We start from the raw sequence: 26,009 nt of genomic DNA on the forward strand, positions 1-26,009 counted from the left end.
CAGAGAGATGAGCTGCCGCCAAAATCCGAAATGGAAATTGTGTGTGTGCTGTGCCTTGGGTGCCATTCTTTTTTTTTTTGGCTTTGACATTTTCATGCGGCGTCTTTAAAACACCATCCATTCCTGTCACATTCACAGTCGCACTCACATTGACACTCACATTACCATTCGTGAACCATTCACCATTCAGCATTCAGCAGTCAGCATTTATGTACATTCCCCGTCGAAAGTCGAGGAATAAATCGCAGCGAACATTTTGTTTGCCTGCAAGACGTTATGATTTCAGTTTAAATAATTCAAAAATTTGTCGAAATGACAAATTATGCGACTCTGCATGTGTTTCATTAATTTGACGCAGCCTGCCTCACACGCACACACACACACAGACAAAGGAGCATACAACAGCAAGCAAGAGCAGATTTCCACATACACACACGTGCCAAAAGCGGAAAGGCGGAAAAGCGGAAGAGCGGAAAAGCGCTGCGTGGCATCTCGTTTTCATAAATTTTCGGGGGACCACGCCACAGCGACAAATGACAACGGCAGACTCAATCAATTTGCGCCCTTGTACGAGCGATGGGAGAGGTTAGACGGAGGTCGGCAAAGGGTCGCTGTGGGGGGGGGGGGGGGGGGGGGGGGGGAGCGTTAGGCGTTAGCCTGGTTATGACTGACGATGTGTGTGTGTGTGTGTCTGCGGCTTATCCATATTGCTGTACGTGCCAAAATGTATGCTTATTAAAAAGAATCAGCAGTGCGCATCGGAAAGTCAAAGACTTGGTTGACATCGCCAACCAAAAGGATGGGAAATGGACTCTATCTCTCTCTCCGGTCGGAGCTTCAGATTCCCACATCGTTGGTCCTGTGGCCACAAAATGGCCGCCTGGATGTTCATTTCGCATCCAGTTTTTTGTGCTAACTCTCTTTCTGTCTGTCTCTCTGCCTCAGTCTGTGGCTGTGTGTGCCGTACCCTGTGTCCTGTATGCGGAAAAGTTATTTAATGGCTGGCGATATATATATTTTAAAGCCATTACTGCTTATGACAGATACATTGCGATGGCCGATGGGATGCGCGTCAGTTCAAATCTTTGCCGATGTGCGCTGTGGGGCTAATGAAGTTAATCAACAAAAAACCTCCTAGTATTTTCTGTGTGCAATAATGCAAATATCTTTATGTGTGCTGTGTGTGGCTTATATGTGCCAAACATAAAGTTCAATATCAACTGAATAAAATGAGGTTTACTCGGCCATAATATGCTCAGTCAGGGGTAAACAGATTTGCTTTGCACAGCACAGCATCAACTGCACTACGCATACATGCAACGCAGACCCCTCTATGCACTCTATGCAAAGCCTCACCAACCACCAACCACCCCACCAACCAACCAGTCATACACTCTGCTCTGCTATCAACAACAAGAAGCAACTGAAATTGCAGCTGCAGCAACAGCTGCAACGGCCCTCGTATGTTGCTGCTAATACAGTGCTTCTGCCACCCATCCCTGCCATGCCACTGAGCATGGCATGATGTGTATGCGTGCTGCTACTGATGCTGCTGCTGGTGTGCTTGTATCCTGACGATTTAGCTGATTTATGTTGATTTGTGTGCGAGAAAGTTGGCAGTGGAAGGCAATACGATTCCCGGTTGTGCACAAAGCGCACACACACCCAGCGGCACAGCAGCGAAACAGTTGCGTTGCTTTGCGTGTGCTTAAAGCCTGCACCAACAACAATACAGAAGTAGTGGAGTAGCTGTGGTAGGTAGCGGTGGAGCAACCAACTGAGACCTACAACAACTGTGCAACTGTGATGCCCGTCTCTCCTCCCGCCATCAATAAAGAGAAAAGCTCTACACAAACGATGGCCACACTCGAGCGCCCGAGAGCCGTAAGGACGTCTCGGGCTCGGGCCCGGTGTCTGGCTCGGGCTCGAGTGCGCTCGTGTCCTGGTCGCACCCAGAATTTTCGCGGCTTCGTGATGTAAGTGGCACTGTGCTAGTCGGTCTCTGGTTCTCGGGTCTCCACTAAAAAATCAAACACGCCCGAGCTGAGTCCATGAGCGGGTCGAGTTGAGTTGAGTCGAGTCGAGACGCTGTCGTCGTTAACGCCGAGCGGATAAAATTGGTTCACAGCGAGGCATAGATACATTTTCCACCTTTTTTTGGTATTGCAAAATTAAAATCAAATCCGATAAAAATTCCACAATTAAGTGCCAGCACAAAAAATCGCAATCTGTACTCAGCCCCGCCAAATGCGATTTTGGGAATATATGTGTTTTTTTTTGTTTGTTTTTGCCAAAAAGTTTCGCGAATGGAAAAAAAGGCGTAACTGCTCCAGGATTGTGCATACTATTTTGTGGGGTGTAGAGAGAGGAGAGGAAAGCTGTACGCCCCGCTGCTCTCGGCCTCTGTGTGTGTGTGTGTTTTTTGGTGTGAGTGTGAGAGTACGCGAAAAATCAAAGCAGAAGGAGAGAAAGCAACGGACTGGATATATTTAAATGTTGTGCAGCGGATATATTATGAAAATTATAATTAAGTAAAGTAGTGCCACAAGAGGGAGAGAGAGAGAGAGAGAGAGAGAGAGAGAGAGAGAGAGAGAGAGGGAGAGGGAGAGGGAGAGGGAGAGGGAGAGAGAGGGTAAGAGAAAGAGAGAGAGGAAGGAAGAGGAAAAGCAGGCTGTCTGGCTGTCTGTTGCTGCAAAATAGAATCCAGAAAGTAATTCCACCAGCACGCACGTACATGGGACGTACAGGACATGGGCCACAGAAGAACCCCTTACACACATACATATACATACCAAAATCCCGCCTGGCACACTCAAATTTGGCCGAGTTTGCTTGGTACACACACACCCAGACCCAAACCCATACAGACATAAAAGCAAATGCAAAAGAAAAAATAGCAGTAAATAAATACAAAAGCCAACGCCAAAAAGGAGTCTGTTCCTGCTGCTGCTGCTGCTGCAACGTGTGGTATCTATGTATGTTTGTGTGAGCGAATTTTCTACATTTATATCTATATGTGCGCCTGTGTACACATATACATACATATTTATTTATTTGCTTGCGCTAGACACTCGTCTTCGTGCGCTTCCATCGTCTTGGCTGGCAGCTGCTCCCCAGTTGCCTGGCTCCTGCCCCCTGCCTGCCGGCTCTTTGCACGCCGTTTGCTTTGTTTAATTTTCAAGCAAATTGTTGGGGCGGCCTCGTTGATTAGCCCCGAGGAGCAGGAGCAGGAGAAGGCTGTGGCGATGGCGGTGGCCTAGCCCGCATATGCTTTTAATTGCCAAAAACGTGCCCAGCCACACATCAACAGGGTGACAGCGGGAGAGAGATGCTATGCTATGAGAGGCAGTATGGGAGTGCAGAGAGGGACCACGAGAGAGCTAACGGCTGCTATCTGCTGGCTGCTGGTGCCCTGCCCATGATGATGATGACGGGCGGCCACGAGGTTAATGGCTTAAAGTCTTAGCCGATTCCAGCCGCCAGCCCACAGCCCATTGGCCACATGAACATTTGAATGACAGTTGACTATGAAATCCGGCTCGCCTTTCTGCCTCTCTCTCACTCTCTCCCTTTCTCTTCTCTCCCCCAAAACAAACACATTCATTCTACTCAATTTCGTTGAGTTTTATGAGTAGCAAAAGCATCGTTTTAGGAGCACTCAAGCATCCATGATTTCAACTTCTGATGAAAGCTAGAATTTCACATTTATTGAGTTACTTTTTGGTTAACGAACTGCGAGAGAGAGAGCGTCCTGTCCTCTACTGATATTCAGGACTTGCAAACTGCCATGCTCCTACGAGAAACAGTGGGGGTTCGGGAAAGAGTCAACACTGCCCATGGAAATGAAAATGCTGCCTCTAAAATCTGATTAAGTAATTAAAAAGTTGCGAACGCATTAAATATGCAAGTTGAAGTTAAAGACTGCATATCTAAGGGTCCTGTTATCTGGTGGGATGGGTACCCCACGGTACCATCAAGTGTGTACCATAATCGAAGAGCTGTAAGGTCGGGCAGGCAAGCAGCAGGCAAGCGGAATGCTCATTAATAGCTGTCGTCGTTTACAATTTGAAAAACTTGTGAAAGCCAAACAAAAGCCGTTTAAAAAACAGTAAGCCAAAGACCAAACAGGACTCTGTGTGAGTGGAAGGCCTGAGCAGTGGGTCTGACATAAATTTCCCCCAAGCTGCAAGTGAAATGTAATGTAAAATGTCGAATGTGAGCGCACACACGCAACTCTTACCATTTTAATTAATGTCAAACTCTTATCATTGAATATAAAATATGCACAAACACACACACACACACACACACACACACAGAGAGAGGGCGAAAGAGAGAGCCGGTGAAAGCAGCCTTCACATATGCATAACGTATGTGGAATTTACATACAAAACCCGACCCGAGCCTCAGCTGGCTTTTCTTTGTCAAGTTGAAACAATGCCTCAGCCCTCAGCTACGTCGTTGCCTTGAAAAAGCCTTGCTTTTTTTGTGGTTTGCCGCAAAAAGCAATCACAGCAAAGGCACAAGAAAATGCTCGACAGAAAAAAACAAACACCATACACACACATAGTCAGAGGAAAAACGCATGCTTACCAATTAACGAGATATGTGCGAATATGCCTCACAATGTGAGGCGCGAGAAATTTGCTAAAGAATAAAAAGCCCCTTGAATGTGGGGAAAACCCAAAGAAAAGCCTAGCAAAAACTGGCATACAAATCACATGCGAAAAAAATTTATAAAAACAAAAACCAATGCAAAAGCAAACTAACGCACACACACGCAGACACAGACACAGCTAGTTGATAGATATACATATACATATACAAATACATATACATATACATATACATATACATATACATATACATATACATATACATATGCATATACATATGCATATAAATACACATACACATATACATATACATATACATATACATACACATACACATATACATATACATATATGTAAATGCATATCATATATACGTATGCATATGGGTGAAAGCAGGGAGAGGAGGGCAGAGTATAGACGATATAGGATAGAAGAGGAACAGGAGGAGAGGAGGAAATGAGAGGCCGAGTTGGGAGGCAAGTAGCAAGCGTTTATGCTAAACAGAGTGTAACTGCCGGGGTTGCCAGTTCGGAGAGTGCACGGTGACATTTCTGCAAAATGCCAAAAAGGATAACAAGAAGGCAACACCAGAGCACACAAAAGGTGCTAACCGACACATACAGGCAGACACACACACACACACACACACACAGACACACACACACAAACAGGGAAAGAGAGCACAAGCACGAGAGAGACGAGCCAAAGAGAGGCGAAACCGTGCTTTGCAGACCGTGTAGCATACTTTCAGGCCCTGCCTGTGGCTCGGGCTATTTTTGGCCCGACGCTTGCTTGCTTTCTCTCTCTCTCTGTGTGTCTGCAAAGCCTGGCACGCTCGGCTTTGGCTCCTAGCTGGCCAACAGACTGCTAGCCAACTGCCTGGCCTGCCAAACGGTTTTCAAACGCTCAGCTGAGAAAATGTGACGGACGAAAACGGCAGGCCAGAGCTGAAAAACTTCCCAAGAAACGGCAACTCAACAAAATCTATACAAAAGTGTCTGCCTCTGCCTCGGCCTCTGATGAGTATGTGTGTATGTGCAGGGGTCCCTGTGGATGTGTGTATGCGTGTCTGTGTGTGTGGATCCGAGTTTATGTTTATGTATGCGTGTATAAATTACTTTGAGTCTTCATTTTTTCAAATTTTTTTTTTTTTTTTGTGCAATGATTTCTATGTAAAACAATGAAAAACGCTTCAAATATTACAATAAAGATTTCAAAAATTGGTTAAGTGCAAAGACATAGTGAAAAACTACAAGAAATGATGATTCGAGTCTATGTTTAGGAAAAATTATGTTTCAAACAAAATTCATAAGTTCTAGGATCAAAAAGTGAATCAACCCAACCCACTAATTTCTCGAAAATATCTTCAAAAAATAAATATAATATAATTATTACATCGGAAAATATTTATAAGCACACCAAAAAAATTGCTCAAATATAAAACTATGCCTATCCGATTCCGATTCCTTTGATCAAATCACAACTAGAAACAACTTTTCAACAATTAAACTGATTTTTCATATCTTTTCCCTCAACTTTGCAGTGTTGACGCTAAGCAAAAGAAAGATAAGACTATAAAATATATCTAGAAATTATGTCCCCTAGCCCCCAGACGATAGACGCAACCGAGTTAGCAACTTAACAAAAACAAACAATGCCAAAAGTTAAAGCGAAAGGCAACTACACCAATCGACACAAATAAAATGAGCCAAGTCGCCTGCAACTACAACACCAACGGCAAGCATCGAGACGAGCAGGTTGCAGGCACTCCGCAAAGAACAAGAACCGCCACAGGAACCGCAACATCATCTCAAATAGTAGGAACACCCGGAACACCAGGAATACCAGGAGCACCGTACTTGAGCAAGCGATGAGGTGGAGCGTCCGCTTGGATGACGAACTTAGAAACAAAAAAACCGGCACTGAAACTGCAGCTGAAACCACAACGGAACTGGCCACCGGAATCAGAACAAACTGATGCTGACGGAAACTGAAGCTGATACTATTACCAAATTAGTGGTAGCAGCTAACCGCAAATAGAATCTGAAAAACAGAGAGAGAAGAACGAAAAAGAGGAGGGGAACGGAAACATGAACAGTGTGGATATTTTGTAATTATTAATGAGCGCATAGAGTGGGCTGCCGCAGTGGGGTGCTGGAGGAACCACAGGAGCGAAACAGAGCGATACGTTGAGGGATATCATAATGTACATGCTGCTGGAGCTCGACTAACACACACACCGACACTCACCCGAGCCCAAGCCCGAGCCCAAGCCCCAACCCCCAGACAGATTCCCCACAGGACATCAGGCAGGAAAGGCACCGAAAGGCTCAATTTCAAGGAATTTGCAAAGCTCTCACCCACACACAGTCGCACTCACTCTTCGACTCCCAAGCGCGCACTCACACACACATATACGAGAATGGGCTGATGGAATCTCGTCAGGATAGAAGTAATTAAAAGTAAATAAAGCAGGAGGCAAAAGGAAAACCGAAAAGAATCTCAAAGCGGTGGCTGCAGGAAAAGCAGGAAGTAACCTGATTACGAGCAGAAAAGAAAGAGACACAGAGAACCAAGAGGCAGCAAAGGAAAGGCAGGAGAAGCAAAAACAACAACAGCCACAATAACAGCCACAACAACAACAACAATTAATGTGGCTCAGAAGAAGAAGAAGCGACGACCATAGTGATCCGCTGCTGATTGTCCGGACTGTGCTGTGACTCGATTTCCGACCCTCGAAAATAGCGCCAGAACCGAAGATTGAGATAGAAAGACACACACGCACACACACACACACCACTCTAACCCATACACATGCACTGAAGTACTGACTGAATGCCTCGCTGCCTAAACAACCAACTAACTCACTGACTGAGAGACTTCAAGGAGCGGCAAGCCAAAACGAAGGGGCAAGCAGCCAGCAAGGAACCAGCGACAACCAAACAAAAAAACAAAACCAAAAAAGGAAAGGTGGAACCAGCTAGCAAGTAAACTAAAAGAGCAACTAAAACCTTGACTACTAACTGCAACTACAGCAACAACAAATAACAAATTTAAAAAAAAACAAACAGCAACAACAACTACAACAACAACAACTTACTTTATACGCAACTAAATGAACAAATACTTCAATTTTTAAATGCAAAACTACGAGAAGCAAGCGCAGCCATTTTAAATAAGCAAAAATCCAGCACAGCTAATCCTTCTCTTAATATAAAAACAAAAAAACACCCAGAACTCTCAACTTCCAAAAATAAAACAAAAACCCAACCAAAACACCGCACCAACGCATTAACAGCAACAGCACCATGAGTGATTCAAGAATGGACAAATTGGCCAGGATGGCGCCTCTGCCCCGCACCCCACTGCTGACCATCTGGCTGGCCATCAATATGGCGCTGATCGCACAGGAAACGGGCCACAGACGGATCACCACAGTGCAGGCGGCGTGAGTATACACTCCATTTTTATTCATTTTGACCAGTGATTATGCCACTCATGAGTGGCGAATGTTTGGGACATTTACTCAATTAGTGACATTTACAACTATCAATTAGGTTAATAACATCATAGAGGGCCGTACACTGCGTATAATTCGCATTAAATAATGGCCCAAAATAATGGCTAGAACGGTCACCCAGAAACACAACACTACTCCCAGGCCATACCATTTCCTCCTACCGAAAACCCACTCTCTCTCCCTGAACAATGAAAAACTACATACAGTTGGCCAGTTATTATAACAATAAATTTGCTTTGGGGCTGGCACTTTGCTGCATTGGCCACGGCCCCGGTCCCGGTACCGGTCCGCCCCACAACCTTGGACGAGCGTCAGGCCGACAGGTGCGTGCCTGTGCGCTGTGTGTGCGCAATGTGTGTTTGTGTGTGTATTTGAGGTGTTTGCGACCCCCACAGGAGCCATAATTCATGGTAATTTATGATTATTCAAATCATTTTACTGCAAAATGCGCTCAAAACTTTGTCGAGCGCTAATTAGCCAGTATGACAGCCTGTTTTGACCTGGTCCTAAATAAATGTTGAACTGTAGCTCTCTGACAATTTGAATAAGTGCAGCCCATTTATTAGGCCAAGTTGGAGCTGGTGCTGGGGTCGGTGCTGGATCCAGCGCCATATCTACATCGTCATTGTCACATTTGCATGTGGCAGTCATTAAAATGGCAGCAGGGACTGAAAAATGACCACTGCCACTCGATGGTCTTGTAATTACTCACCCGTCATCGGACACTAGGACACTCGACAGCAGACAGACAAATAGCGGACACCCGACTCTGAGTGTGGCCAGTGGCTATGTTTGTTTTTGGAAACAATTGTTCAAGGATTCGTCTAGGTTCAGAGCCAGGGACTGCCCAACTGATTGGCACTTGTCAATCCCACACACGTGCATACAAACACATACAAACAGAGCGAGAAAGAGTGAGAGAAAGACACACCCTTCTGTCATCCTAGGGCAATGGCAGACCACAACCGCGGACAACACATTCGGACAACGCAAAGAAATTGCCGCATTTGTGGCATTAGTTGTCAACGTCACAGTTGCTGTTGCTGTTGCCACTGCCACTGCCGCAGCCGTCGCGTTCTGTCAACTTAATCACACAAATTATGCAGAGCCAGGGCTCTGGTTGCTGCTAGCTGTGGGTCTCTGGTCGGTTACTTTTTGTTCCTTTTTGGGGATAGCACTCATTAGTAAATATTTAGGCGCCACACAGAACCACACAGAGCCACAAGCATTTGCATAACATGGCAACCTGGCAAATTAGGCAAATCCAAAGGGGGCTAGGATGACTGCGACTCTGAAACCGAGTCCAAATCCGACTCTGACTTCCACTGCGACCACAGCAACAACAACGACAGCGACATCGTTCTCAAGTACAAATGCACGTTTATGGGATTACACGATCGCGTGCCGGGACGCGGACGAGGACGTAGACGAGGACACGGAGATACACGCGACGTGGCATGATGCCTGGGGCCTGGTGCCTTGTGCCAGTGGCTGTTGCTGAGCAAAAGCCGGAGCTGTAGCCGGAGCCGGATCGGAGAGTATAGCGTAACAGGAAGTCCAAAATCGAAAATGTCGTGGCAAAAGTCGGCAAAAGTCGAGACCGATTCTGAGGCCCAAACAGTTTTTCATTTTATTTGGGCCAAAAGGCACTAGGCAGAGGCAATGGCAAAAGGGAAAAAGGGCAAAAGGAAACGGCAAAAGCATAGCAGCTCGAGCAAAAGTTTACGCTACTTTTTCATGCAACATTGCACAGGCGCAGCCACAAAGTACGAGTATGCAACACAAAATGACAGCCTTGCCGAGTCAAAGTCCCAGGTCTCGCCAATTCTGGCCCCATCCCTATTCCCATTCCGCATCCCATCTTCCCATCCCACTATCCGCCAAAAAGGTTAAAGGCCAGAGCGACACAGTTTGCTCACTTTACACGCTGCCACTTCCTGTAAGGCAAAAGCTCAGGAGGATGCTGTGCCACGCCCGGCCACGAGCCTGCCTGCCTGACGCCGCCACCGCCACCGCCGCCTGCTGTGTGCGCCGTTGTGCTCCACTTGCCACACAAGTGCCCACTTCACTTGGAATTTATTGATAGCAGATAATGCCAAAGTGGCAGCGACAAAAGCAAAGACCACCCGGGCTCGCGTCCAACCAGGAGACTGCCTGTCATCCTTCCCGGCCCAGCCGAGGTCCAGCCAGTCCTAGCCTTAACCCCAGCCCCAGCTGCCTTACTATTTCTACACGCTTGTGTGTGTATGGCTGTGTGTATTGCTGTGTGTGTATGACTGTGTGTATGTGTGTGGCAGCTGCATCACTCGTAGGCAGGCAGCGTCAACAGCTCGCCGTCGAGTGTCATTGAGCGTAAATTGTTGTTCCTTCACATTTTGAGTATGATTGAAAATATCTACAAGCCGTCCGGGTCGGAGGAGCATCTCTTCTCATTCGCGCCGTACCCTGAAGCCTGGTATCCTTACGTAGTTGTCTATGTGTGAGATTGTGTTTTCCCAGCCGTTGCCGTTTTGCCAATCGCCATTTCACATGCCGCCATCTGCTTTTAAAATATTTAATAATGCCCCGGACAAGGCAGGTCTAATTTTTTTCACATTTACCCAGAACCGAGCAACTATTTTTATTGGCCTGACTGGAGGCGAAAGATACCCTTGCCTTGGGCATCAACATCGCCTGCCGATTGCTGTTCATTTTGCAAAATGTCAAGGACTTCAGCAATGCAATTCAATTTTGTATGCATTTACCTTGCCACATACACTCAGCCAATTATTCTCTTCCTTCTCTCAATTCTGTCCTATTTGGAATCGGATTGAGTTTAATTTAATCAAAAGGCCAAAACGATCCTCAAGACAGAGCAGATTGCAAATTCTCAAAGCAATTGAATGGCCAAAGGCTTTAACTGAAGCGTCAGGTTTGCCTGTAAAATGGCTTTAAGATTTAAAATGTGACAGCTTCTGTTTGTGTTGCCACTGGGCGTGGTCCAACCTTGCCAACAACTAGCACATAATAGTTAATGTGTTTCCCTGTCCAAGCACAGGCTTTCCTGTGTACTGGGTCTACTGGGCTTCTGGGCTGCTGGATTGTTGGACTGCGGCTGGACTCTTGCTACTGCCTTATAAGGCGGATGTGTTTGTTCTTAGCGACTGTCAGGCGGCTGTCAGGCAGCAAGTTATCACTTTATTAAAAAACGCTTACTCACACTCGCCCCCGAGCAGCAGCAGCAGGAAGTACAGGAGGCAGGTCCGGGCGAATCCAGAAGACAGGACACTCGCATCTGCAGAGTATTTTACTGCGCAGTGGAAAGGCCTAAACCAACTTTTGCTTATCTCTGCGTTGGCGTTTGCCAAGAATCTTGCCTTGACATGGACATGGGGAAGTGGGAAGTGGCAAACGGAGATGGGAGACAGTACGAGGCAGGCAGGAGGCAGGCAGGAGGCAGGCAGGAGGCCAGTCAGCCAGTCAGCCAGCGGAGATGAGGATAAAGAAAACGCTAAAAGAAAGATAATATTTGCTAGTAGTTCTCTCTCGCATTTCCGCTTTGTTTTAACGTTTCACTTGAATTTATGCAATGGCGCGTGTCCAACGCAGCGTATACGTAATGGCTGGCACTCAAAGTGCCACTAAAAACGACAACACAGCGGCAGTGGGAACGACAACAAACAATAACGACAATATTTCTTACAGTTTTACTCTCGCAGCACACACACACACACACACTGACCAGCCACACCCACATACCCACACACATTTGAAGAACCGTAAACGTGCAGTGCCTCAAGATAAGGCAACAAACTGTGGGCAGCGATAAGATGGCGTGGCACTTGAGGCGACACGTTTTTGGCTTGGCTGTCGTGCGCATGACTTTGCATTTTAGGTTTTTGTTACAGTTACAGTTACGGTTATTCTTCTGCTTCTTGCTCTTGTTCTTCTGCCAGTTGTTGCTCTTGGGCGAGAAGTGAGAAGCAGCAGCAAAATAAACTTGTACCCACTTACGTGCGCGCAGCTAATTGCATGTTTCTCAAATGTATACTTAGTGATAGTAGTGTGCCCCAAGTAAAGTACTTCTGCAGATTCAGCTGCAGTGTGGAGCAGGGGAAAACTCTTCTTTTCTCTTCGCTGTAATTTTGTGGTTTGCCTCGATCAATAGGCAAATATTTGACGCCTCAAGTACGACCTATTCATATTTTGTAGTGCACTTAACGACAAGCACACACACGCACACACAGCAAACTCTCTCTCTCTCTCTCTCTGTCTCTCATGAGTGTGCGTCTGCATAAATTATTTGACAATACGTTGGGCATAATATTAGTTTCACTTAGCCAAGAAAAGGCAAGGCAGTGGCATGCCACATTTGCATATTACGTATACGCCACGTTCCGCCCGGGGACCGACGGCAACGACAACGGCTACGGCAAAGGGAGAAAGGGAGCGGCGACGCAATCGAAAAGTTTTTGGCGCGTCCTTCAAGTAATTTTTATTGCAAGCTGTCAAAAACTTATTGACAGCACCTGCCAGCAAAAGTAGCGGCAGTGCATAAATTAAACTTTAATGGCTAGTGGGGGGAACGTGGGGAGGGGTTGGAAGGACTCGTAAAGTGTTACAAGAGCGTAACCCAAAATGAACAGCAGCAAACATTGCGCATACGCAGCATTTTACTGGCACACACACACACACACCAACACACACTCACAGACTGAGAATAGAACTCTCACATCTAATCTAAAACTCAAATGAAATAGCAATCAAAAGTTTTTCATTATCAACATCGGGCCAAAGGCCCGATAAGTAAAACCGCATATCAACTGTTGTCAGGCCGTGCCCCAGCAACACGGTGGAACAGGGGCGAGGGTGTGTCTGGGGTGACGGGGTAAGGCACTTTTCACTCTGCAAGTATTTTCATACACATTTATAAATAGGCTGCCATTTGTGCCGTCGGCTTTCGCTTTGATGCCAACGCTTCGTATATACAATAGCCCCGCAACCGACTTGGGTTAAAGCTCAAGCGAACCAAGAGCGAAAAACAAAAACGCACTCATGAAGAGAGAGAGAGAGAGAGAGAGAGAGAGAGAGAGAGGGTAGGTGGCCACTCCCCTTCCAAAAAGGGGAGAGAGTTGAGTAGCAGGAATATGGCACGCCCAGACTTGATTACCAAAAAATTATAGCATACCACAAAATTAAAATCAAATCAATAAATCAGAGCCATAACAATTGACGTGGTGCAAATTGTACAAAATACATAAATACCCACCCATACACAAAGTGCCACAAAGATACATGTATTTTCGATACAAATAAACAAGCAAGAACAAACCAAGCATTCCCGCTAAAGAGACAAAATACCGGAGCTCGATGTTTTGTGGTTCGTTATTCGTTATTCGAGGCTTGATGTTCGAGGACGCGCACGCGCGATCAAAGAGACAAAACTTGGGTCGCAGCTCATTTTGTGAGGAGTGTGTGTTTATTTGCAGGCGCAACTTTTATTAAATTGTGATTTTGCCTACAAGCCATACGCATACGCATACGCATACACATACCATATACCACCGCATACCACTTACGCATACGTGTACACTGAAACACACTGAACACACATCGTATCAGGTCTGAGACTTGGGTCGAGCTGGAGCTAGGACCCGTGGTTGTACGAATACACCCAATGGCCTGGCCTGGCCTAGCCTGCCCTGGCCAGAGTTGAACTAACAACAAACGCGCTTTAATAGCACAGTTTAGCGTAGAATAGACGCAAATAAACAGGCATTGAAGTGCCTCGGCCTGGTAACTGGTGCCTGGTGACTGGCGGGGCTTGTGCTTGTGCCTGGGACTTGGTCTGGGTCTGGGTCCCGTGCTTGTACGTACATATACATATATGTATATGTTTATGTATGTTTCTGCCTTCAGTGCCAGGCGCATGCAATAAATATTACATATTCACACACACTCACACGTATACTATATTCGTGTGTGGGCGCACTTGATGCCGCATAAAGCGAAAGTAGCACACACCCACACACGAACAGAAGCGCACATACACATTGAAAGAGTGATAGACGAGAAGAGGCCGTGGCAGAAGCAGAGGCAGCGCACTTAACCTGCAACGACCGCCGAGCGCAATGTCTGTGTTGACGCTTCTGCTGTCAGTTCATTTTTCCAGGAAACGCTCAAAGTCCTTGCCACACATACACAGACACACACTCACAGACAGACAGGGCACACATGAAATACAGGACACTGCGCACACTGCCGCACCGGCCACAAATGCGCCAAACAAATAGTTCAAAATATAAATCCAAATTTTATAGATTCATATTCCATCGAGGGACCCCTGCCACTGCCACTGGCTGACAAATGGCTTTTATTGTTTATTGTTGAATCAGCTGGAAACTAATGAAATAATGAATAATCACTATCTCTTTGCATTCTCTCTTTACAGAACTGGCGGTGGCAGCATGCTGGGTGACGTAAACATATCCGCTATACTCGACTCCTTTAGTGTTAGCTACGACAAAAGAGTAAGACCCAATTATGGTGGTAAGTAGACCAATCTAGCCCAATCTAGAGACCCAGCAAATTCGCAAAGAAACCTCAAACTAACCGAAACACGACTTGAACGAAACGCAAATGAGGGGCAACCGAAATATCACAGCCCGCGAATGAACATCCACATTTTAGGGGGGACGTTGAGGCGCAGCAGCTTAACAGAGCACTAGAACTCAATATGCATCTAACTTTTTATATACATACGAACAATACCATAACCCTGGCCCGTACCGTACATAGATATGTAACCAAGTCATACTACTGTTTACTGTATTACCTACTAAAACATACGTGTTTGCAGGACCTCCTGTCGAAGTCGGAGTCACCATGTATGTGCTATCGATCAGCTCGCTCTCAGAAGTGAAAATGGTACAAACTAAATGAACCTTGTACCTTTCTATTATCGTTAAGCGCTCTATCTCTCTCGCATACTCTCTATCTCTCTGTCTCTCTCTCTCTCTCTCTCTGTATTTGTCTATCCATCTATCCTATCTATACTGTATTTCTTTCTCTCCCTGTGGTCTTTGTTGTTGGAGTTTTTTTTTAAGTTTTCCTTCTATTCGTTTAGTTTTGTTTCGACACATTGCATTAGTTTGACACCTTCTCACACACATCTCTTGATTTTTATAGTACTATAAACTGTTTCTTTCAACTGTATTGCTTTGTATGAAATCATTCTCCCCCCCTTCACACACACATAAAATATATATATACATTCATATATATACATATATATATATATATATATATATATAACCTAACCCGAGATATTATTTCTAACTGTTGACCAAAATACATAATTTGAAAGTGTTATTTGCGAATTCTTATTATACATCCACGCGTTCGTATTGTGTTCCTTTTTATTCTTTCCTTTTCTGTTCTGTTCTGTTCTATTTTTTTATAGTACTAAATCTCTCCAACTCTTTCAAATATTTTGTTCTGGACTTTTAGTGGTTTCTCTAGCAATTTCTCAAAACTTTGGCCCCAGCTGTGTGTTATAGTAGGTCTTCGGTCTGTGACTCGATTTAGGCAATGCCATATATAAAACCCAGAGCCATTCAAATGCACTCCAAAGCAAAGGGCAACGCGTCGTTTGTCCTGACTCCCTCTACTCAAAACCCTCTACTGCAGCCCCCACCACCCCCCAGCGGCTGTTCAGCATCGCCAACACATCGTAAACTATATGTCGTCTCTCTCTCTCTCTCTCCCTATCCGATTGGCAAAAGCTTTTTATGTTTCAACTTCTTCAGCTCTCAGCCAAAGAGCTTTTGCTCCTTCTATTCTCACCTCGTTACTTTTACCTCTGTGTGTGTTTGTGTATGTCTAATTGGCCAAGAACAGCAAAATTACCCAACACACACACACACACACACCCACACAAACACGCCCCCACAAAAAACAGCCACAGCAACATAAACAGAAACAACAACCAGCCATCCACATTCCCCTCTCCACTCTCCCTTCTCCTTTCCTTACCATTCTGTGTACATATCGAAACGAAGACTACAATCCGCAGCAGATCTCTGCCTCTCACTTCATGCATATTTGTTTGTCCTCATCTTTTTATAGGCCCAAATAACTCTCATACAAAAAATCCTCCAGATCAATATCCTTCCATAGCTGCTGCCAAAATTCGCAATTCCCATCAACACAAAACTACATACTTATTGTACTTATTAAAGCAAAGCAATCCAAAAACAAGACAAACAAAATGGTGTGTTAAACCGCTATCAAAATATGAGTAAACATTTGCAATAATTGTTAGTTTTGGTAATATATTATTTCCTTTGCAATCAGAATAGTTAACTGATTTGGTTTTCATTCGGCGCGTGCTGAATAAAAAATATAAGCACAAATTTAGTTTGTAATAGCAATAAATATTATAAAAGCATAGCGCACCGCTTGGCAAGCTAAATGTCAACTGTACTTTAAATATATTTCATTTTGCTAATGGAAATTAAACGGCACTCAACGTATCTCGTAGAACGAAAAGAAGCCCTCGAATTGCCCATTCTCTGGCAGCGAACGCTCGAAAGTCGGCAACGAATAATGGGAGCACACAGTGCGCGCCATCAGTGTGATGTGTTGTGTGTACTCTGAGTGCATTGTTCTACTGTTCCACATATGTATATGTATATATATTTTTTGGGTCTTTGAGTCAATTATAACATGAACAACTACAACTACAAGAACTACTGTAACAACCAACGACATCATTAACCAAAAATTAAAAATATGCAAACTAAAAATTCCATCAATCCGTGTGTGTGTATATGTTGCAGGTCCCCCTGTGGAGGTTGGCGTCACAATGTACGTCCTCAGTATCAGTTCGGTTTCGGAAGTTCTCATGGTACATACGTCAAAAATATATACCACAACAAAAAACAAACAACCATACAATACAACAACAACAAAAACAAGAAACAAACGAAAAAACCAAACTTTTTCTTTCATTTGTTTTACAAAAAGCAAAAAACAAAAAGAATTCATAAAACTACTCGTATACTTCCTAATTTCTCTCAGTCTCTACCTGATACCTATAACTATTTCCCGCTCGCTCTATCTCTTTCTCTCTCTGTCTCTAAAATATCTCATTCTCTCTTGCTAAATGTTTCTCTACCACTCTCTATCTCTGCCTCCTGTCTCTTTGTCTCTATGTTGCTTTAAGCTCATTTTGCGTCCTATTATTTGTTCTCCATATACAACTAAACATATACTTCATTTTAATTTCGCTAATTGGCAACATACATACAAATTCATACCAATTTCAATTTAAATTACTTTCGATTCAAATTCATTTACATTATGACCGTGCTCTTTCGTTTCGTTCCATTCTGATTCCAAAAGCAAACTGCAAATAACCCTTCTCTATACAGTATATTAAATACTCTCTATACATATCCACAAAGTACTAAAAATTATGTGTTGTGTGAAATAATTAAATTGTTGGTTGCAATACTCGTATGTTTTGCCAAAAGTATGAAAATATCAAAATCGAAATGTTGCATATACGTTTTTTGTGTTTTATTGTTTTGATGTCAAGATTTTCGCAATGTTTGTTACTGATATTTGATCCATATTTCATTTGTGTTACACAACAACCAATTGCTTCTAAAGCAACGACAAAAAGCCAACAAAAATACATACATAAATATGGAAATCGAAATCAAAAAAAAAACTGTAACTGTGCACATTTCAATGTTTTTGTTGCAAAGAGAATACAATATTTGGCATTTGGTTGTGCTGATTCATCTCTATATCTCTATCTATCACAACTTTGCTGCTTTGAAATTTTCATTGATTTTCAATTATTTTGCTTTCTATTGTCTTCACTGCATCACATCCACCCATCGATGACTTCTTTCACCATAAAAGAAAAGCCATGCAAGTTGGAAGACAATCAATCAATCTAATTGCTGTATAAATCTTTATTTACCGTCTCATCCAGCACATGGCTAATGTTCATTCATCCAACCGTAACCACAACCATAACAACCATAACAACAACCACCTACATACAGACACAGACACAATGTTAAGCTCCAAGCGAGAAACGAGAGATATTTATGCCATATTCATATACAATATATATATATATATCTGTATCTATATATTATATACATTTTGCTACCTAATTGTATTCGTTGTGATCTGATCAATTGCAAAATTAAGCCAAATTAATCACAGCAGTCCCACTGGAAGAGGCTGCGCGCATGCTCGTTTGTTAACAAAATGAATATGAATGAATATCACATCATAATTTACATCAAATATACTCGTACTACTATACTAGTATTCATAATCAAGCTCGGTGTCGATGTATTAGTCAAAAGCTATATTGGCCATAGCAACAAATAGATACAAAATTAAGAAATAAATACATATGTACATGTACAAGCGGACTCGTATATGCCTGTTTCTGTGTTTCCGTTTCGCCTAATTTAATGTTTCATTATTTTTCCAGAAACAGCTTTAAAGGCAGCCAAATTATGTCTTAATTTTGTTTTCAATTGTTTTTATTTTCTGACCACAAAGAATTAATTGGAATTTATGAAATGTCTAACTGTTTCCATGCCTATTTATTTTCGTCTTTATCTTACACTTTTTGTGGAAAAAGCAAAGATCTCCCTCAATTTGGAATCAATTGGACATTTTTTTATTGAATCTCTTGGGACTTCCGTTTAGGATTTGTTCTACTTAATTTCCTATATAAAATGCATATACAAAATTGAATTTACTGCATTGTCGCACGATTCTATTGGTTAAACGATTTAAATGTTTCTAAGCTTTTCCAAATCATTACCATGACTATCTTAAGTAATTGAAACAACCCCCGGGGCTTTGAACTGTTCGAGCATATTCGTGAATAATCCATGAAAAGGAAGCTAACAACAATTATCCATCACAATACTCATAATCGTAATTTCACATGAACTCGGCCAGCCATGAGTGCGATAAATAGAGAGCATCAGACGATCCATACATCTCAATTGGCCTATTCAGAGAATTCCATTATTATATTATAACTAAATATTGCTATATTGCATTGAGAGCGTTGCAAAGCACTTAAGAAGAGCTCTAAACACGGATACACACAAACACCCACACAGCAGCAGTACACCAAAATCGACTGCACCTTTGCATACAGCTAGGCGCAATGACACGTGCTGCGACACACACATATACCCGCACACACACAGAATCACCCACCTGCCGTTCGTTAATAAAATACAAATGAACCGACACCTGCACCAGCCGTTTTGGCTTTGGCAATCAATTTATGCGAAAATAACATTCCCAAAATGAACTTAAACACGAACCGGAACACGAACGTATACTTATACGACATATACATTTGTATATGTATATGTATATGTATATGTATATGTATATGTATATGTATATGTAGATGTATATGTATATGTATATGTATGCACAAAACACATTAACAACGATAACAGCAACGGCAACTGAAAAAACACTTTCATTCCTAATCATTTTCTCACATCACAACTTATCATTTGCACAAATTTTTTTTTTTTTTTCTTATTCTCACTCTCTCTCTCTCTCTCTCTTTGTGTGTGTGACAGTAAGAAAATAAAACTATGTTCTCCGCTGCTAATGAAAAAAATTCGAAAATAAACTGAGCCAATGCCAAACCGAAACAAGAACAACAACACAGATACACACACATACATCTACAGATACAGATACACTGCAAACGCAGACAAATTTACATAAGGAAAACCCATCCAATCCAATCGAACCGAATCCAATAGAGGGAGGCAGTAAAAATCAAAATGACAAAGGCACAACAGTCAACACCGAACATGACTTTTGGCTACAACCAACAGAAACAAAGAAGAAAAAAATACAACAAAATCCATCCTGGCTGCGGGCTGCCTGCCCTCAGGGACTGAAACTTTTGATACTCTTGCAGATCGCAATATCTGCGGAAAGATAGTCAGAAGTCTGGTCGAAAAATTATATACACTTTATGGAGCCAAAAAAGTTATGCCAGCTCTGTGTTACGAAATAACTGAGCAAAATCATAATACTGTTTTGCAAGGGTACAAACAAAAATAAACACCATAACCTACCTAACCTACATATACTGTATACATACAAATATATACATATGTAAATTGTAAATGGTGTGCAAAATATATACATACATATATATAAGAAAGCAAACAACTCGATTTAGACCCGCTCACGTTTTGGGGTTAATTGTGATGCCATTGTAGGCACGTTCCCCATTCCTCTCGTATATATATACCGTAACCGTACCCGTAACCGTACCCCTGCAGAACATTCACATAAATATCTGTAGTTAGAGTTGATTTTACGTGTGTGTGTGTGTGTGTCGAAAATAAAAGCAAGTTGACTCCCTCTCGAAAAAAAACCCCCGGAGAACCCTTACAGACAGAGACAGAACCCTTCTTTTTACGGATGAAAACCCAACCGCGTAGAAACTTGAGGAAATTGTAGAATCCACATGGAGTTTAATTTTCAGTTTTTTGATTTGGCTGAGACTTAAGTTTGACTTTTAATTTGAATCTATTGTTTTTTTTTTTTTGGCGCGCCTGAACCGAGTGGAAACCAAATCTGCTAGCTTGAACTTGAACTCATCCAAAAAGATACACAACACCAAATGGAAGATTGAAGCCAACCCACGAGAACCGTGTGCAATTTTCGAATCATAAATAATATACAATAGTCGTACTCACCCATATATAAATACATACATAGGTGAACACTGTACATACATGTATGTACATATACATATGCCATTTAGACACACTCGTAAAAGCTCAGCGTGCGTTAAAGTACTGCCAAAAAGTACCCGAAAAGCAGGTAGTGTGTGGGCTCTATAAATATTTATAACTACTTACAAATGTTATTACCTGCTACAGCTAAAACTACAACTATTGTTATTACATTTACATTTGCATTTACCTTTAACATTTACATTTACATGGTTTTCCGTGTAATTTTTTGGTTCCTTGTCGGCTTCTTGTATGCCCACGTCACAGAGTAACAACGTGACGCGCTTCAAGATAGCCGCACTCGTACCCGTACACGTACCCGTATCTGTACTCGTAATGATATGCAAGACTGAGAGAAACAACTCGAGTAGTTGTCTTTGCCCCTTATGACCTCTTACACACACCCACTCATGTCTGCACACACACACACACACACACACACACACACACACACAGATACAAACAGAGTACACAAAAGCCAAGTTTGTTTGTCGTTTTACAATTCCACCACCGAATCCAATCCAATTGAAAACCAAAAACCAAACCGAAAACCAAACCAATCCAATCCACACAAAGCAGGCCAAATGCTTTCGTGCCTAAAACCTAGAACGCTTCAGCTTCGAGGCACTGCAGCAGGACAGGCAGAATAAGCCAACTATACTCTTGTATAAAGCGAACCCCCATACCTACGCCTTTTGCCATAGATGTAGTTATACTCGTACCTTAGCCCCCCTTCAATAGTAGTCAGAAAAGCCAAGCTACTTCACATCACAGCAACGAATCCATATGAATATTTGTGAGAGGTTTACGTACTACTTATTGCTTAAACTACCGTACCTTCTTCCTTCTTTATTGCTACTGTATATACAAATAATCCCATCAACTATGTTTTTAATTAATTTTCATTTGATTTGATTTGATTTGGTTCCTCTTTTGTTTTGAATATCCCAAGCCAAAAAACGCTGTGAAAAGTTTCAAATGTTTCAATATTTTTGCATGCTGTATAAAGACCAGACCACCCAACCACCCAACCACCCAACCACCCAAAAAGCCCATCCAGAAACCGGTTTTCCCGTTGTATAAAGTGAAAACATTTTTGCACGCTATAAATTTTCCTTGGTTTCCATTTGCCGCAAATTCCTTGTTTTTCTTTGTGTGTTTGTTAAGTGTATTTGTTGTTTGACCAAAAAAAAAACAAAAACTCTTCCTTCTAGTTCTACAAATTCTCAAAGCTAATTTCTATCTCTCTCTCTCTGTCTATCTGTCTCCCTATGAATTTTTTTTAGTTGATCAAAATAAATTTATTATAAAAAAATACACAAAGCTTTAGTTCCTAGTCTTTTAGTGATTTAGTACAACATACTCGTAAATACTACTACTAAGTGCTCACTGTCAATTTTTTACTAATATAATAAACCTCTCAATCTCTTTTTGCTACCTTTCCCCCCGTACATATATCGAATCCGAATTGAATCGAATTGTGAATTTGAATAGGACTTCACATTGGATTTTTACTTTCGTCAATTTTGGACCGATCCTCGTTTAGCGTATAGAAAACGACCTGGTGTAGAGACACTGTCGGTTGGATCAGAGTTCATTAAGAATATTTGGGTACCTGACACCTTTTTTGTAAATGAAAAACAATCATATTTTCACATTGCAACAACCAGTAATGAATTCATACGTGTGCATCATTCTGGATCGATAACAAGAAGTATTAGGTAAAAATCAATAACTCAACTACTACTGCAACTATTGAAACTCCCAATCTCTAAGCTCTAACTGAAAAAGCAAAACATTACCATTTTTAATTGTCTGTATATGTGTATGTGTATTTAAGTATTTTACAACCCACCCAAAACAACCAAAACTAAACTCAAAAACCAAACAAAAAAATACAACAAAAACAGCAAATACTCGTACTTCAAATCAAATTACTAACTACTCGTACTATCCCTTTCCAAAAAAAAAAAGGTTTTGATTTGTTTAAATTATCATTTATGTTTTTTGCCCCCTTTTTGCAACTTTGTAACATTTTTTTCTGTGTGTGTATAAATCGATGTTGTAATTTACTAAATCAAAACCGAAAATGACAAATTTCTACAGAACGAAAAAAGAGTTTTCCTCCAAGCGATTAAGCGTTTAATTAATCAAAACAATTCAAGTGAGTTCAATTGGCAAGTGAAAGTGAAAGAAAGTTGGCAAATTACGAGCGATGCAGCTGAGAAAGATATGTATTTATTTGAATGAAAAGCGATGCGATGCGAGGAAATTGCATTTGTACATTTCATGCGAGTCATCGGTTAGAGGTGCAAATTTATGTGCGATTTTTTGTGTACTATCGAATGGTATGGTATCGATTGTAGTGATTCTATCTATCGATCTTTGGGAAGAACTTAATACGAGTATACTCTGGCTACAAGAATTCTGTGTTCATATTTGGTTTCGATATTGAGATCTACATTATTGATGATTGGCGCAAAATACACTTCAAATTTCCGTTTAATTTCCATAATTTATGTCACCTTACTCTTGATGAACTCCATAGTTATGTATACTACTCGTATCAATCATTTCGTCATCCCCCAACTGTGCGGCCCATGAATTATACAAACGCATTCACCAAACGCCACGCCAAACGCCTATTTCCCCCCAAATCACTACTTATATAGCTACAAGTATTAAAAATGGGAAGTCAAAAAAGAAAAAATCGCCGAACATACAATATACATGTACCATCTGAAACAAAAGGGTACCTGAAAAATGGGTGTATCTGACACCACAAAAAGGTTTGACTGGCCGCAGTAGCTAGTTGATAGCTAGCTAGGCTACTGGGCGCACTATTTTCTACTACCTTTAAACAAGAATCTGTCCAAAATCGCCACAAAACGCTGAGCAGCCACAGCCATAGTCGTAGCCCAAAGGCAATGAAATAAGTATGAGTATAGTATAATTTTCCGTAGCCGTAAGCAACTACAACTAACTAATACAACAACAACAATAAGAACAACCAAAAACAACATCATCAAAAAATCGAATCCCAACTAAAGTAAGCCAAAGCCAATTCATGATAATAATTACCCTGCGTAAGAGCCAATCGCCTCACTATCTACAACTAAACTGCCACTAAAAGTATCTCTCACTTACCAAACAGCAGCAGCAAATATATATATCTTACAAATAGCTCATATCCAATTGAACTCGCTCTGTATGTAATGACTTGAACTTTACCCCCAGAAAGAAACCACCAAGAAACCAAATAACCCCATTAAACCCCTTTTAACCCCCTTGGACCGCCCCCCTCACCAACCTCCCACCCGCCCGTAAATGTTGTGTGTATATAATCGTAATAGAATGTAATTTCTTTGAACCCTCTGCTCGTTTTTTTGTTGATGTTCACCATTGAACCGTTGAAAGCCCTACTAATCGAGTACTCTCTCTCCTCCATATGGAACCAAATGCCAATGTTTTCCTCCAGATTGACTATCACCGCATCGTGTCCGATGAACCTGCAATATTTCCCAATGGACCGGCAGCTGTGCCACATTGAAATAGAAAGCTGTAAGTACTTTCATCTAAATTAAATACATACATTCCAAACTTATAATAGCCAAGTAAATGTAAAAAAAAAACAATACAAAAAGAAAAGCCAAGCAAAATAGCAATGCCAATTGAAATGGAAACTATTGTTGAAGTTCAAATTTAAATATTTCGATTGTGAAAATTGTCAATGAATTCAATGAATCCTGTGAAAAAAGATAGCTATAAAAAAAAAAACCCAAGAACTCATTCAGAATGTGAAGCCTAGTCAGCGAGGCTCGGTCCAGTGACCAGAGACCAGAGCGAGGTGTGGGTGAGCCCAGTGTTGCTTAATTCTCGCACGAATAGCCGAATAGCCTGTGCTGTCCAGTACACCTTTGTACCTTCCATTCCATCCATCCATCCGCACTGAACTCTGGCCACTCGCATATAATCAGCTCTCAAGCAAAGTCCGTGCGCTGTTTGTTCAGTGTGGGCAGAAAAAAAAAAAAAAGCATAATTATGTATGACAAAGAATCCAAATCTATATCTATATCCGAACCGAAACAATTTAAATGCAAGCAAGTACATTTTAAGTGCCTCAATACACACGCCACATACACGAATCTCTACTGGAACGATGCAAAATCAATTATTCCGCCTTTGATGACAATTGTGGAGCACAGCAGCAGTTATGTTTCAGGATATCGAATTGTATACAATTAACGAGAAATTTACGAGTCCTTAGGCATAGCTTAGATAGAATTAAGCACCTTCTGTTTCTGTGGCTTTTCGGTTCAGTCAAGTGAGGTTCTAGCTCTCGAAAATTTTGTTTTTCCTTTCAAATAAAAATTTTCAGTTCGTTGTGCATATTTTGTTCAACCAAAATTAATTGCCCACGCCCCCAACCGCAACACATTTAGTTCTGCTCATCAAAGTATTCAAAACAGATCAAGTCCCACCTCAGACATTTATAGTTATTCTTATGTTTGTCTCTTGAACCCACCCATAAACCAACGAAAATCAAATCAATATGTTGCACAGTCGCCATGTGAGATGTATACCGAGTTTCATCTGCATCTGCATCTACCCGAATGATTTAACCCAACAGCAATCAATCAATCAACCAGTATCTATAATGCATCATGATCACAGCTTCATAGATCCGGTTTCATAGCCCAGAATGAATTCATGGAGAAGATTGGTTGGTTTTCGGTCGCCTTCTCTCACTTACAGCAACCGCAGAAGGTTCCCACGCGCTAATCGATGATCTGATGATCAATGATCAATGATCTGATGACTCCAAATGTGACACTCTTTTTGATACTCCCTCTCTAATATTCCCCCATGCCCCATGTTAAGTTATTTAAGTTATAGAATACTATCCTTAGCTATAAATCAAACTCCCATACACAGCACGCTTTTGCTTAAGATCTAAAAACATATGTATTATATGTATATATATATATATATGTATATATATATATATATATATATATATATATATATATATATATACATATATAAATATATATATGCCATATCATA

The 26,009-nt window shown here is 41.9% G+C and overlaps 1 protein-coding gene across 16 annotated transcripts in view; it reads left to right on the forward strand.

The window, feature by feature from the left end:
• The first annotated feature begins 2,050 nt into the window (after positions 1-2,050).
• The window catches only part of LOC108152911 (gamma-aminobutyric acid receptor subunit beta), a 39,460-nt gene continuing 15,501 nt past the window's right edge, over positions 2,051-26,009 (forward strand). For 6 of the 16 annotated variants that reach the window (XM_033386220.1, XM_017282568.2, XM_033386218.1 and 3 more), the window contains exons 1-6: positions 5,507-5,639; positions 6,160-8,064; positions 14,567-14,664; positions 14,975-15,042; positions 22,437-22,663; positions 24,421-24,503. In XM_033386220.1, the coding sequence (XP_033242111.1) occupies positions 7,925-8,064; positions 14,567-14,664; positions 14,975-15,042; positions 22,437-22,663; positions 24,421-24,503 (616 nt within the window). In that variant the 5' untranslated portion in view covers positions 5,507-5,639; positions 6,160-7,924. Of the gene's footprint in view, positions 2,161-5,504; positions 5,640-6,159; positions 8,065-13,518; positions 13,587-14,566; positions 14,665-14,974; positions 15,043-16,955; positions 17,024-22,436; positions 22,664-24,420; positions 24,504-26,009 lie in introns of those variants that run through there. The other 10 variants (XM_033386215.1, XM_033386225.1, XM_033386217.1 and 7 more) reach the window with 7 other exon arrangements.

The sequence above is a fragment of the Drosophila miranda genome, chromosome XR (genome assembly GCF_003369915.1).
Source record: "Drosophila miranda strain MSH22 chromosome XR, D.miranda_PacBio2.1, whole genome shotgun sequence".
NCBI classification, from domain to species: domain Eukaryota; kingdom Metazoa; phylum Arthropoda; class Insecta; order Diptera; family Drosophilidae; genus Drosophila; species Drosophila miranda.